Source organism: Populus trichocarpa, chromosome 2 (genome assembly GCF_000002775.5).
Source record: "Populus trichocarpa isolate Nisqually-1 chromosome 2, P.trichocarpa_v4.1, whole genome shotgun sequence".
In the NCBI taxonomy this organism is placed as follows: domain Eukaryota; kingdom Viridiplantae; phylum Streptophyta; class Magnoliopsida; order Malpighiales; family Salicaceae; genus Populus; species Populus trichocarpa.
In genome coordinates, this window is record NC_037286.2 from 23,256,570 (window position 1) to 23,271,591 (window position 15,022).

At 32.7% G+C, this 15,022-nt stretch overlaps 1 protein-coding gene across 3 annotated transcripts; it reads left to right on the forward strand.

Annotated features, from left to right (window-relative positions):
* The first annotated feature begins 4,757 nt into the window (after nucleotides 1-4,757).
* On the forward strand, nucleotides 4,758-6,534 carry LOC7471131 (uncharacterized). 3 transcript variants are annotated; one of them, XM_052450344.1, is made up of 5 exons: nucleotides 4,758-4,968; nucleotides 5,064-5,145; nucleotides 5,265-5,737; nucleotides 5,986-6,220; nucleotides 6,310-6,534. In XM_052450344.1, exons 1-5 carry the CDS (start codon nucleotides 4,963-4,965, stop codon nucleotides 6,327-6,329), a joined length of 816 nt encoding a protein of 271 aa, XP_052306304.1. In that variant the 5' UTR covers nucleotides 4,758-4,962; the 3' UTR covers nucleotides 6,330-6,534. The 3 variants fall into 3 exon arrangements, with proteins under 3 accessions (XP_052306304.1, XP_024450927.1, XP_002301771.2); XM_024595159.2 differs by having other exon boundaries at nucleotides 4,759-4,968; nucleotides 5,061-5,145; nucleotides 5,259-5,737; XM_002301735.4 differs by having other exon boundaries at nucleotides 4,759-4,968; nucleotides 5,259-5,737.
* The last annotated feature ends 8,488 nt before the right edge of the window (nucleotides 6,535-15,022 follow it).

Sequence of the window (15,022 nt, forward strand, 5' to 3'; positions counted from 1 at the left end):
TGTTTGCAGATGGGGAGAGTTGGGATTAGAAAGAAGAAGGAGAAATAGGGGAGGAGAGGGTCAGCAAAGCTGACATATATTAACGTTTTCCGACGGTTTCACCAACGGAAACTCCGTCGGTGATTACGTCGGTGATTCTGACAGAAACATAGACACGTCACCGTACGAATCTGCCATTTCAAATCCCTCGGTGAGTCCGTTGGCAATTTAAACGGCGAACCGGTCACGTCACTGTACGGGCTGTCGTTTTGAATCCGTCGGTGATTTCGTCGGAAAAAAATAACCCGCCAAAACCTCCACGTCAGCGACCCGCCCTTTTTTTTAATTCGGAAACTTTTCCGTCCGTAATTCAGTCGGTAACTACCGACGAAAATTTTCCGTCGGTAGTTACCGACTGAATTACGGACAGAAAATGGTCCGTCGGTAGTTACCGACTGAAGTACAAACGGAAAAGTGTCTGTCGGTAATTTCAACCTTAAATTACCGACAGACATATTCCGTCGGTAAATCCGTTAGTATTTAGCGAATTTCTGGTAGTGTAATGTACTGATATCAAAAAAATAAATAGATAGATAGATATTATTTTAATATATTTTCAAACAAAATTTATTTTAAAAAGCAACATCTATTATACTTCGAGCAAAATTTAAATAGATAGATAGATATTATTTTAATATATTTTCGAGCAAAATTTATTTTGAAAAGTAACATTTATCATACTTCTAAATAAATTTTAAAATGATTTAGAAAATTTATTCTTAAAGATATTACTAGGGTTTATATTTTCGAGTTTCATCTAAATAATAATTAATGTTCTAAATGGAGTTTAAGTTGGTTTTAGCTTTTATTTTACTTTTTTTTTATTTCTTTGAAAAACGAGACTTTCAAAGATGATTTTTTTAAAAAAAAATTGTCTTTCATAATCAGTTTGCCTTTGCGCACGAGGGAGACAACATTCTTAGCACCCATCCTATAGACAAGGCTTGAAATGATGTAGAAGTAGAAGAGTAAAACAAATATCAATATATTGAACCAAGAACCTTGCTTTTCCTATTTTTTAACAATATTTTTTCTTATTTTTCTTATTTATATATTTGTTTTCTAAAATTTTCTTTATCATTTCATCATATAAATATTGAAGAAAATTAACCATTTAAAGTAGATTGTAAATTTTTCTTCATTTATATCAATGAAAAAATGGATTAACCAAAGTAAAATATTACAATTTATTAGTTAAATAATATTTCTTCTAACTTTATATTAAAAATAAAAATAATTAATAATTTATTTCAAGTTTGATAGTAATATATACATATTAAAAGTATAACATAATTTTTTTTTTATATTTTGTTATGTTTTATAACTCATCAATTAAGCAAAATACAAAAATATTTACTTTATCTTATACACTATTACCAAACACAACTCTATTTTCATCTTATGTTTCATCTTCTTATCTCTATTTCTTATGTTTCGAGACAATACTAAATGTTACCTAACAATTGTGTAACCATCTATTTCTTTTAGTAAATAAGTTTGAGACCAAATATATTATATATTATTGTTGTTGTTGTTGTAATAGAAAGAAAAATTAAAAGAGGTGGTGGTTTTACTTTGCACCACCTCACAAAATAGTATTTATTGTAAGAATATTTTTTTTGCCTTTGTTTTTTTAATTTATGTTTTTATTTTTATTTATTTTTTCAACATTTGATTTATTGAAAATTGAATTTTATGGTTTGTGAGGTGGTGTTTTTACTATTCATCACATCACAAAACACTATTTATTGCAATAATTTTTTTTTTCTAATTTATGTTTTTTATTTTTATTTCATCCTTAAACATTTGATTTATTAAAAATTAGACTTCATAATGTATTATGATTTACTTTCTATGTAGTTATATCAGTCTCATGGCTCGTGTTGTGGGTTTGGCATGTTAACACAGTTTACTTGATTTTTTTTCCATTTTTTTAATTAGTATTTTCTTGATTTTATTCTTCAATATTGATTTGATTAGAAATTAAATTTTATAATTTATTTTGGTTTGCATTCTACGAGGTTATCCTGGTATCATGACCTGGAATCTGGATTATAGGTTTTACATGTTAACTTGGTTTGAATCAGATCGTTTTATTATGTTTATTTTTTAGATTATTTTTTTTTTCAATTTCATTATTCAATAATAGATTGATTGAGAATTGGACTTCATGATTTGTTTTAATTTGTTTTCTATAATGTTATCTTAATCTCAGGATCCAGATCGTTGGTTATCAAGTTAACCCGAGTTGACTAAGGCTATTTTTTTTGTTTACTTTGTATGAGGTTATCTCGATATCATGATCTAGGTCATGAGTTTGACGGGTTAATCTAAGTTGACTCGGGTTATTTTTTTGTGTCTTTTTTAATTGAACTTTTTTTTTTCAATTTCATCACTCAACATTAAGTTTATTAAAAATTAGGCTTTATAATTTGTTTAGATTATATTTATGGGGTTATCATGGTCTCATGACTTGGTTCGTGAGTACTTTAGCAAGTTAATTAACTCGTGTTGACTCTACTTAATTTTTTTTAATTATTTTAAAAAAAATTATCCTTCATCATCGAGTTAATTTGGAATTGAACTTTATAATTTATTTTGATGTATCTTATATGGGGTTATCATGATTATATGTCTCGGGTCATGAATTTGAAATGTTAATCTTGACTAACATGGTTAATCGAGCAAATTGTCATCACATATTTAATAAAAAAGATGTTATCTTAATTTTTTTAGTTGAATTATATTTTTATTTATCGTTCAAGTTATATTTAAATTTAATAAATTAAACTGATTATATCAAATTAAACTGATTATATCAAATTAATCAACCTCGATATAATTTAATTTTTTATTAGGAGAAAATTAGCAATGAATGGAAATCTTTTTACATTGAAAATACTTGAAGACAGCAGACCTGACATAAAAAAAGGATATTTTAGTCATAAAGGATATAAAGGATAAAACGATGGCAAGGTTATACCGATGGAAGAGCTTGTTTGTTTGTACAGTGCATCGCATAAAAAACAAAAAAAAAAATTGTTTTTTTGTGATGCACAGCACAAACAAACGAAACCGATGAAGATACTGTCGATAAGCACTCCACAAGAGAAAAGAATCACGCCATACGGACGTGCGAGGGCTACAATAGCATCCAAAAATGGAGTCGGAAGTAGGAAACAGTGGCCTCGAGAAATTTATCAGAGACCACCCACCCTTCACTATCTTGGCCTTATTCCCTTGACGGGGACAGCTTCCTCCATTCTCTCTGGGACACAGATATTAAACCGCCGGGATAACGACACGTCATCATCAAATACAGTGGAAGGGAGGGGTTACACGTCAGTCACCTGGGTTCCCATCATTGCCGGTGGGTCAGAAGGAAATGTATGAGAAAGCTCTAACACTGTCGACAGGACAAAACAACCAGTGGACATCTTAAATAAGAACTATCGGAGCATGTGTCTTGCTCGGCTCCATGCTTGCCCAGCATATATGGCCAGTGTGTTCATGGTAGTTAGGGTTTCGTTTTATTATTATCTTAAACATATCGAGACACTACGTTACTGCAGAATTTCTCATTTCTTAACAATTAATGAGAGCATCTTCCTCTTCACATGCTCCTCTGTGTATCAGTATTTGTATAACAAAGAGTCAATTAATAATATGATAAACTCTTTGTTTAGTCGAAATGGTGTTGGTAAAGCTGGCCCAATATGTCTTTGCTGGCTCGAGCGAGGAGTTCTAGCTAGCAACATACTTTGCTGGATATTTGTGTTTTATTTTTTCCAGTCTTTGCTGTTCAAGCTAAAAAGCCTTGCACTCTGCTCTCCCAAGTCACACATGGTCTTATCGTCATGTAAACTCTGTTCCTCCTTAAAATGTATAATTGCAGCCATTTTTTTATGCATCTTGAGCTAGCATTGAGTGGCAGAATAATTAGTCTTTGTTCACTGAAGAGGAGAGTAGAGATGTTCGGCATCTAAAATATTCAATGCATCACCGATTCTTAATTAATTATTAATTATCATGAACAATTGACTAGTCCTCGTGGCAAAATGATTGACTTAAACCCATTAACGCCACTAGATTGCACCAAGCATATTCTCTTGCTTTCTTCAATGTGTCAAAACATACAAAGCTATTCTTTTCCCAACTTAACTTGTTGAAATCAATTATGATTTTCTAGGGAGGAAGGTAGTAGTTGTTTTTTAAAATATTTTTTGGTTAAAAAAATATTAAAATAATAAGTTTTTTATTTTTAAAAAATTATTTTTAATATCAGCATATTAAAACGATTTAAAAATATAAAAAATATAAAAAAATTATTTTAAATAAATAAAAAAAATCAAGTTTCGACCGATGCCTTTTAAAACACAATAACAATCAAGAGATAAGTCTTAAAATTACTACTTCAGCAGATTTTTGCAGCTAGCAGCCTCTAATCATAGCAGGTTAACACTCGGACAAAGTTTTTTTAATATAAAAAATGAGTTTTTTTCATTAACTTAACTCTAGCCAAACCCTAGATCGATATTATAAGCAGTCACATATTTGACCTATTGAATAGTGGTGCCAATCAAAGGGTCCACCTTGATCGATGAAATGCAGATCTACAAGTGTCCGGCAAGAGAAATGCCACGTGGCTAAACATGGTTCTTCATTAACTCAAATCTTTCCTTAACACCCACCACATGATCATCTTTATAAACAGTTTCCATGTTACGGGGAATCACATGCCAACCTTCCACCACTCACTGCTTAGTTGTCTCACTATCTCTTTTAGATCCATTTCCCTAATTTCTTTGTCTTCATCTTCTCAAAAAGGCTTATTTTATTGCAGACAGGAATCTTCAGCTCACTCAAGCACACACAGAGGCATGTTCCTATATAAGTAAGGGTATAAAAAATATCAAGCACAACATGCAGGTTAGCTTTGTTGAACTTGACATTAATATCATATAATGAGATGTGTAGAGTTCACATCATCAAAGCTTATGTTCACTCTTGAATGAATGTAGCAGACATTCCACAAGCTCTTCAGGGTAACACATGAACAAGCAAGAGAACATACATCCATCCCTGCCACAAAAAACAACAGTAATGGTGAGAAATACTATCAGTACATATATAGTACCTAGTTCTTAAACATTTTGCACATTAGTATCTGTTTATTAAATATGCATAGCTCTTTTCCTTACAAATTTCGTTGTATGCAGCTAAAGGGAGAGAGATAATTTTGTTGAAGGATAGTGGGAATCATCGAAGATCAGAAAGGGTCAGAGAAAGTGATAGATTTGGTTTCAAATATTCCTGGCCATTTGCATTTTTATGCAGAAAAGATGTTGCAAAAGCTTGCTTCTACAGCACACTTGATCTGAAAAGGATTAATAGCTACAATAGTACTAGACAGCAGCATTGCATACGCTCTAGGAAGATGAAGCAAGAAGAGACTGCTGCACGAGGACAAGTCACGAGTAACAAAGTGGATCCAGCTGCTCACGCTGGTAATAAAGTTTTACCAGTAAGTGACACGACATTGTCGTCCTCAGCCAGCACAAATGAAAAATGTAGCACGTTGGAGAAGAAAGACAAGGTTAAAGGAGATAAAGCCAAAGCCATATCGAGAATGAAGGAACTATTGAGATGGGCTGCCACTGCAAAATCGGAGAAAGCAGGAAAGTATATCGGCCGGAAGGTAAATTTTTTAACATATTTGAGTCATTAATCTTCTCCCTGAACCGGAAAATTTAAAATTTCTCCTCTCGGCATGTTTGGACGTTTGAGTTCATTAAGTGCATGCAGTATCATTCTCTGGCCATATTAAAACAAGCGTTTAAGCAGGTAGTGCTGCATGATACGGATTTTACAATACTGCTCTCAAGACTGTAAAATCGAGCTGCCAATACCAGCTTGTTTAAATGATCTCTTTCTGTGATATTTCAGGTTCTACAGCTTAGAAGCCGAGCAACCCTTAAATCAGTACCAGATGATGAAGAACTCAGCATCGAGTCTCCCAAAATCAGTTTTAGATGGGATGTTGAAAGGTGCTCAACCACTTCCTCTGCCTACTCAGGCATTTCAAAGGCTTCTTCCAAGAATATGGACCTCAACATGCTTTCACTGAGTTCCACTCCTGTTCATGACAGGAAAGGAAATTGGATCACAACAGACTCCGAGTGTAAGAACATCTCCCTCTAGTCTATCCCTTCTTGACACCCCCCCCTCAAATTTACTAACACTTCCAAATGGTATTCTGATATTGGACAGTTGTCGTGCTAGAGCTATGAAGAAAAAAAGCCCAAGGATCGATGGTCATTCTCCATGGCAATTGAATTGAATCAACTTGTTCGATTAGGCTTTGTATCACAGCTAGATTGTTTTTCTTTCCTTCTTTCGTTGTCTTTCCTTTGAGATATTAGTCGATCAATTCCTTGTAAAATATCAATGTAATATGATCTGAAATGTGATCAGCTTATGTCTTGTTCCACTTAATTATAGAGTTGTTGGCGTGAGATAAATGCGTGGCATAAAGTGAGGAAGTCTAGTGATGGTGTCTTTAGAGCAAGAATACGAGTTGAAAAGGAGCTTCAATGGAGGAAATGAAGACCACAAAAAATGCTTAGGTAAGGTAGGTAGTGCATTATGTGTGGGATGTTAATTTAGTGACGTGGTGCAAATTATTTTTATAAAAATATTTTGTAATTAAAATAATGTTTTTTTCAAAAAAAAAAATTGTATTGTAAAAATTATAAAAAAATATATTAAAAATAGTTATTCGATATTTTTTTAAAATAAAAAACAGTTTAGACGTGAGGTGGATTTGCTACGAGAAAGGTCTCGAGTGTGTGGGATTGATAAATGAGTCAAAAAGAAAAAAAAAGATGGTGTACCTAATTCTATGCCCTTGTACCACACGCATCCAGTCTTCTGTCCTACCTATGATATATCTAATTAAATAATATTATTTTCTTTATAAAAATAAATCCAAGGAGATAAAAGGATAAAATTAAAAAAAATAAAAAGTAATGAAAAAAGGATTAAAAATATCAATAAAAAGAACATTGAAGGTCAAAAACAAAAAAAAAATACAATTAAAAAAAAAACAATGAAAAAGAGAAGATTTGAATGAACCCGAGCTAAACCGCTAAACCCATGGAAAAGAAAGGTAAAAAAAAAGCTTCAAAACCAACCCCCAATTAAATGCTAAAATATAAAATTAGAAAAAAATTGTTTCTAAAACAGGACAAAAAAAAAAACTAAAGTGAAATCATGTTAACCTCCGAACCGGTATCCCTGGTCATGAGTTCTAGACTAATCCCATAGAAGGTAAATTCTTAAAAACAACAAAAAGAAATTATAAATTAATAAAATATCGAGGGATAAAATAAAATAAAATAAAAGATAAAAAATTGGGGATCGGATTGGATATAAAAACTAAAATCAAATGTTTATAGATGAAATTAAAAGAAAAAATCAATTATGAAAATGATAAAAAAAAAAAGCAAATAACAATAAAAAAAATGAGGACCAAGTTTTATATAAAAATCAAATTAAATTAAATGTTGAGGGATGAAATTGAAGAAAAAAATCAACAAAAGATAAACAACAAAACAAATAAAAATCAAAAGAATAAAAAAAAATTAAATATAAAAAACAAATGGTAGGACACCCTTGAAGTTTTCCAAAAAGAAGAGAGAGAAAGGGAGGAAAGTCCACCGGAGCCCAACTGTTTCTCATTTATGAACACTTGAAGCCTCATGCACCAACCAACTTTTTCCATAAATAATATATTTTTATCAAGAAAATGACCAAATCACCCCTTACCAAAACTGCTAATAACAAAAAAATATATATATAAAATGACCAAAACACTTAACCATCACTTCAAAAAAATTTAATCCAATGGGTAAATACATCATTTTGTTGTTTAAAAATAGGAAAAGTAAAAAAGCCCTAGCAATATATACAATTCAATTAATTATGCTTGTAGTTAAATCATTCGAATATGTAATAAAAATATTAAAAAGATTTTCTTCTTAGCAAAATTGATAATGACAAATGGATCCTAGTTGTCATAATCCAATTTTGAAACTCTAAAATTGTTATATAAAAAATACTCTTTTTCCTTTTATTTAAAAATATAAAAAATTTAAAATTTAAAATTCAAAAATATTTTCAAGGCATGAAAAGATAAGCTTTTGAGTTATATTATGTTAAAAGCTAAAAGAATAGTTAGATTGAGATATTGTGATAAGATAGGATGAAGAAAGATTTAATAGAAAGAAAATTAAGATTGAAATCCATATTTAACTAAAATTAAAAGAATTAATTAAGTTTATAAACTTAATTAAATTTTTAATAGGTTTAATTAACTTATTTAAATACTTAATTAAAAAAAAATTGATTCTTCATCGTCTCCACTTAATTACCAAAACAAACTTCACACCACCTTGTACCTTCTGACTTGTACTTCACTAAAATGCAAATTATCTTGTTGCTCTGAAAGCCCTGCAGATTATCTCCCAAAAACTCTAGCCAACACTGCTCAATCTGTCAAGACAGCACTTACTAGCAACAGAACTAGAAAAGCATTTGTTCTTAAATTCAATCAATGGCCAGGATATATTTCTAAATATCAATGGTTTAAATTAACCCAGCCCATAGGATCTAAATACTTCTCCTTTGTCCTATAATAAAATAGTTCAAAAACCTTGACCCCAACTAGCTGGAGAGGGAGATGAACACTGTCATGAACCCAAGACTGTCAGCACGAAACAAACCCAGAAATAACCCTCAAATCATCACAACCCACTCAACAACCCGAAGCCTTCCAGCCATGACAATGACCATTTAACCTGAAAACTCAACTTTGTTTTCAGCCAAATCAAAGCTCCCACTGTACAGCCTCCATAAACACCACTGCATCCTCAAAAACCAAAGAGACCAGAGTAAAACAGCCACCCACAGCTGCCAACCTCCCACCGACGGTCCAGCCCCTCTTGAAGCTGAATGACAGCAGCGCGGCCTCTCCAGATCCAGCAGCGTTCCTGCCACTCTGCTCCAGTGACTCTTCCTCCACAAGAACCATGAGCTTCCAACGTTCCATCTCCACTAGCAGTGCAGCTTTGAGCCATCAACAGCATCTCAGATCCTCCAACAGCAAGTTTCAGCAGTTGCACCGTGAGCACCAGCATCTCAAGCCAAACACAGCAGCTGCACCGTGACCTCTATTGTAGAATCTCAATCGTCCTTCATGGCACAGCTCCATCTTGGTTCTAATTAGTCCAGCCATCGTGACCTTTTCTAGCCGAACATAGCAGCGCAGGCTCTCACCAACCGTGAGAAGTCAAGAAGCATTGCCTCTTTTTTTTTTTTGCCATTTGAAGCTTCAAGCTCGTTGGTCCTACCATTCTTGTTTCTGATCTCTCTGGAGTCGGCTACATCCAATGTTAGAGAGAGTTGGGGGACTAAGTCTTTTATGTATGCTGATTGCAGGAGTTAAGGTAATTCTGCGTTCTTTGTTTGTTACATAAGCCATGTTTTGGGCTGCATTTTTTATCTTGCTTAAGCGTTTCTTTGACATAAGATGATAACTACCTTGCTTTGTAACCCTTGTTACAAAATGATGCTTGAACCATGCTTGGAAATCTTCAATGACGTCTATCATGCATGATTTTTCTACAGTGCTCTAAGTTATGCATAGTACTTTCGACCTGGCCATGAACATGTTTTTTGTTGATGAAGATTCGACAGGTGCAAGGATTTTTGGTTCTTTTGTTTTGCTGTCCCATGGTTTTTTTTTTAAAAAAAGAATCTTAGGCATGTTTTGGGGTCCTGGAAAAAGCGAGGTGCTAGGAAAAATTCATGCAATGTTTGGTTTTGATCCTTGAAATGTAAAAAGCTTCCCCGTCTTTTGTTTATGGGTTTGGGTTTTAGATCCCTTTTGCATGGAAAGAAGAAAAAAAAAAAAAACGGAAGGTTGGGACATTTGTTTTTAGCCCATTCGTACTGGTCTCCTATCAAGAAGCCCGCCCCGTGGGTTTTGGGCTGAGCCCATTCTGAACCTTAAGAGTTGTGCAAAATTTCCCAAAGAAAAAATGTTTTTTTTTTCATCTTTACAACGTGTTTAACAAACATGTTCTTAATGATTTTTTGACAGTTTTATTTTACTGATTTTTCTTGTTTTGCCAAAAAAAATCTTAATTTTTCAATTTAATTTCTGATTCTTCCAAAGAACCATTTTGTAATTATTTTTGAGTTCCAAATATATTTTTACCCTCTCGTATTTAATTTTTGTAATGATGATCTACACAAGGTATTTTTTAGATATTAAATAAATTAATTTTATTATTATTATTATTATTATTTCAAAACAACAAAAAAATAATCTTTTTTTTTCAAAAATACAATTAAATATTTTAAATTGCATACGGTCAAGTCTCTAAAAAATAAATCATATTTACATAATTTAGCATACTAAAAAAATCACAAAAAAATATAGTTTTTTTTTTTGCATTTAATAACCATTTTATTAAAACCATCAAAAAATTTATTTTGTTTCTTTTAAATATATGGGGTTATGAACTTATACGTAAGGCATATTTCAGAAATTAAAAAAAGAATTTTTGTTTTTGTTTTGACTATAAAATAGTTAGGCTTGACCCATAAAGCCATAATTTACTCTACTATGGTAGATCAACTTTAACCAATTGACAGACCAACGGGTAGAAAACACAACAATATCTTAGAAAATGGACAAATAAACAATATACCTTACTTCAGGTAAGGTGTATTAGAGGTGATACGTTCTTCTTATACACAATCAGTCTCCTTACATAGATTTTAAGATCAATTAGAGTTTTTAGTGGCCAAAATACCATGTAGCGACACCAAATCTTTATATATATATATATAAGAAACAAGAATACTTTATTCTTTCAACCCTTCACCTAAAATCTTAATCTAGAAAAAAGATTATCGCGTCACACACATACGATACTGGTGAAATTACCATCTTACCTTCGGCCCCATGTTCAAATATTTTAGCTTACAAGAGAAAAAAAGTTTATACTATTCAAATGAATAGTAATACACGAGGAGGTGATCACGAGGGGTTTTAGGTTTTTGTTGATGTCGTCAATTAAGCGATGAAGAATAACTATTAATAACTACAGTATTTCAAAGCCATAACAAATACACGGTCAATTAGTATATTGGCCCATGCTTTCATCGGGTCAATATCATTTTTTTTATGTAAAAAATATATTAAGAGTGTCTGACAACCATGTCAGACCCAAGCATCATGGGTTTGGCACCCATGCCAGATTCATTTTTCTTGGGTCTGGCACTTTTGTCATACCTATTTTTCTTGTGTCTGACATCCATGTCAGATCCATGTTTGCAAACATGTCAGACCCACATTACTTAGGTCTGACACTTAAGTAATTTGAGTCTTGTTTGTTTGCTAAACCCAAGTAAATATGGGTCCAACGCAGCTTTTTTAATTTCAAAATAATAAAACAATATCAAAATTTTTGGGTTTGCCAGCCTTGCAAAACCCAAACGTCTTGGGTCCGGTAGTCATGTTAGACCTATTTTTTTTAGATCTAGCACCCATGCCACACCCGCGTTACTTAGGTTTAGTACCCAAGTAATTTAGGTTTTGCTTGTTTGCTAGACCCAAGTAAACGTTTAACACAACTTTTTGAATTTCAAAATAATAAAACAATATCAAAATACCCCCCATGATTATAGAAAATTACACAAAAAATAGTGTAGAAAAACAAAAATACCCCCGCGTGCAAAGCTTATTTTTTGTCTTTTCTAAGGCTAAAAATGTATTTTAACCATTTAACAGTTTGTGAAATGTCAAAAAATCTCTAGGCAACAGGTCTTAATTTTGTTAACCTTGGGAGTAGAATAATATTTTTACTATGTATATAATCATGAAAAGACTACCATACCCTCGCTGAAACGTTTAATGACCAATGAGCCTATGAAAAATACTGAAATACCCCCGCAACCAGAGCTTCAATATTTTTAGCCAGAGCACAAAATAAAAATTTAACTTTATGTGAAAAGATAGCATTAGCCTCGTCCCAAGCCTTTAGAGCTTGGAAAATTCACTGTGCAAGTCTACAATGAATTGTGTCTTGGTCCACGGTACACTAACATGGGGTTGCCAGACCCAAGCTACTTGGGTCAACTCGGGAAATTAAAAAAAGAATTTGAGGTTTTAATATTTCATATGAAAAAAATTAAGAAACAATTCATATGAATATAAGCTAAAAGATTATTTCAAAAAGTTTTTTTATTCTACATTGAAAATATATTATCTTATCCTATTAAGTTGAAATATTTAAATCAAAAATATTTTTTATCCCACATTGAAGAAACACAATTTTTTTCTTATGAATATATATATATATATATATATATATATTAATGGGTTTCAAATCTCACATTGTAAAAATAAAATATTTTTCTAGTATTTATATAGTGGACTTTGATGTGAGTTAGTAACCAACTGAGAAGTATAAAAAAAGAGGGGTCTCTAGCTAGGAGGAAAAACACATTTAAAAAAAAAAAAGGTCTCTACCAAGTTCTGTTGGGTCACCCGAGTCCCGGGTTGAACTGTCGGGCTGGGTCGAGTCTGATAACTATGCTTAAAGAGCAAAAAGTGAGCTTGAGAGCGTTAATTGTAACTTATTCTCTTCTTCTCTTGTTCAATTAAACCAATTAATTGATCCTTAAAATTTCAAAATATAGATATAGATTCGCTTTTGCACTGTTATTTTTTAATATGTTTTAATTTTATTTTTGACCCAAGCGTCTGGGTCTGACAACTATGCTAGACCAATGTGTCTTTTTTTTTTAGAATATGAGAGTTCACTTATAATTGTTCTAAAAACTAACTGGAATTTTGATCCATTTACTTTTAATTTAATTTTAAGAGGATTAAAATTTGAAATTAAAACATCATGAATTTATTTTAATGAAAAATGTGATTTGTCAACTTGTGGGAAAATTAGGGACTAAATGTATTTTTATCATCCTCTCTTTATTATCAAGATAATGATAATTATTTTTTTAAAAAAAATTTGATTCTTAATCAAATTTAATTTTTTTAAAAATATAAATTTATTTGAAATTCAGTTTTTCATATGCTATAGAACTCCTCACGTTCATTTTTTTTTTCCTGTTGCCAAAGGAGAACAAGGCTCCCTGTCACAGATCGTGACTCGCCCCCGTACGCCTCACTTCTCCCTTTTTTGAGGCACAACCTCATTTTCTCCTTCCCTTACCAGACTTACCCCACACAAGACAAGGGACGCCATTTTTTCGACAAGGTTCCAGCAACCCCTTGGCACAATAGTGTAGCCAATACCATCTCTGAGCCACCCCACATCATTCAGGCCATAGACATTGCTCTTCCTCTCATTCACCCAAAAAAGAAAAGGATCAATACAAGCGCTGTGTCTTCTCTGCGTCCTGCACCAACACGCAGCCATCACCAAACAGTCACAGTTCCTCTATGCACCGTGAGCATGCACCAGCCATAGCAGCATCGTCGTTCAGAACTCTAGCAACCGTGAGCAAGTTCAAGCCAGAAGCAACAGAGGGAACCCTTCTTCCCTTTCCTCCTCGCCTAAAGCATCAACCACCGGCATTAGCTACACCCTGCACTGCCAGCAACGACTTTCTCTTCTCAGTAGTGACAGCATAGACTTCAGTAGCTTGAGCAGCAGCCATCGTGAGCAAAAGCAGCTGTTTCTCCTCGACCACGGTTGCAGTCATCCCTCCTCAGCACTAGCAACAACGAGACTAGTAGAGAGAGAGAGAAAGACGGGACAAAAAAAAAGGAAAAGACAGAGAGAACAAAAGGGGAGCGCAGGGGACGAATACAAGGGACAGACAGAGAGAGACCAGAGAGAAGAAAGATCAGAGGAAAAAAAAGAAGGAAGAATAGAAACAGGGAGAGGGAAGCATTGATCGCCCAAGAGACCATCACCTCCCGTTTTCGTCTCCAGCAGCACGCCCAGGCAAGTCTTCTTTCCCCTGCTTTTGCAAATTCTATTAACCCATTCATGTAGCAAGCGTGCACGCCTGCTGCTTTGCCCAGCCGGGAACCTGCTTAGACGCCACCTACTTATAACCATCTTTTTAACAGCGCAGACACCACCTACTTGTTGGAGAAGAAAAATAAAGCCAAAGAAAAATCTCGCGTGAAAAGATAAGAAATTAAAAATGAAATTATTATATAATCCATAATAAAATATTTTTTAATCTATAATAATATCCCCAAACTATTTAGCTTTTGTTATGGTAAACTAGTCATGACTACAGTATTTCTTTCTCTGTTAAAGCATCCCGTGTAATAATAAAAAAATAAATAAATAAAGAAAGAAAGAAAAAGCATCCCGTCATCTGCTTCAGGGCTACGCAAATGGAAGATCTACGCAACCCAATCTCCCGCAACTGCAAGATCCGATGGCAACGTAGTAAATAGAACCGGCCTCGAGGTTTTTACCATACCCCTACCTTTAGTCAACAGTAATACAGCACAGTAACATTAAATTATATTACATTCACTCTCCTTTTAATTTTAATTTAAATTAATAGAGGAATTATTATCTCGACTAATTATTATATTTTATACTTAGATTGTTTTCATAAATCTAACCTTATATCTTAAATTATTCTCTAATTTATCTCCTCATTAAATCTTTTATGCAAATGACTCCAGACACTAAAATCCATTTAATTTATAAAGAAAAATTAAAACTGAAAATAAATCTCCTTATGGTGTTGAAATTCAAATATTTTTCATAGTTATTTTATAATAAATTAGGTTACATTTGAATTTGGATTTCTCATGTAAAAGTATTTTTTTTATCAATTTAAATAAGAATATTTAATAAAATAATAGATTAAATAACGACTCTATTACTAAGAGATAAATTAAAAACAAATAGATATA

What these genes read in the sequence shown, in the direction of transcription:
- LOC7471131 (XM_024595159.2), top strand. An exon ending in CACAAAAAACAACAGTAATG is followed by an intron (nt 5,146 to 5,258) that starts GTGAGAAATACT and finishes CGTTGTATGCAG; the next exon opens with CTAAAGGGAGAGAGATAATT. An exon ending in GAAAGTATATCGGCCGGAAG is followed by an intron (nt 5,738 to 5,985) that starts GTAAATTTTTTA and finishes GTGATATTTCAG; the next exon opens with GTTCTACAGCTTAGAAGCCG.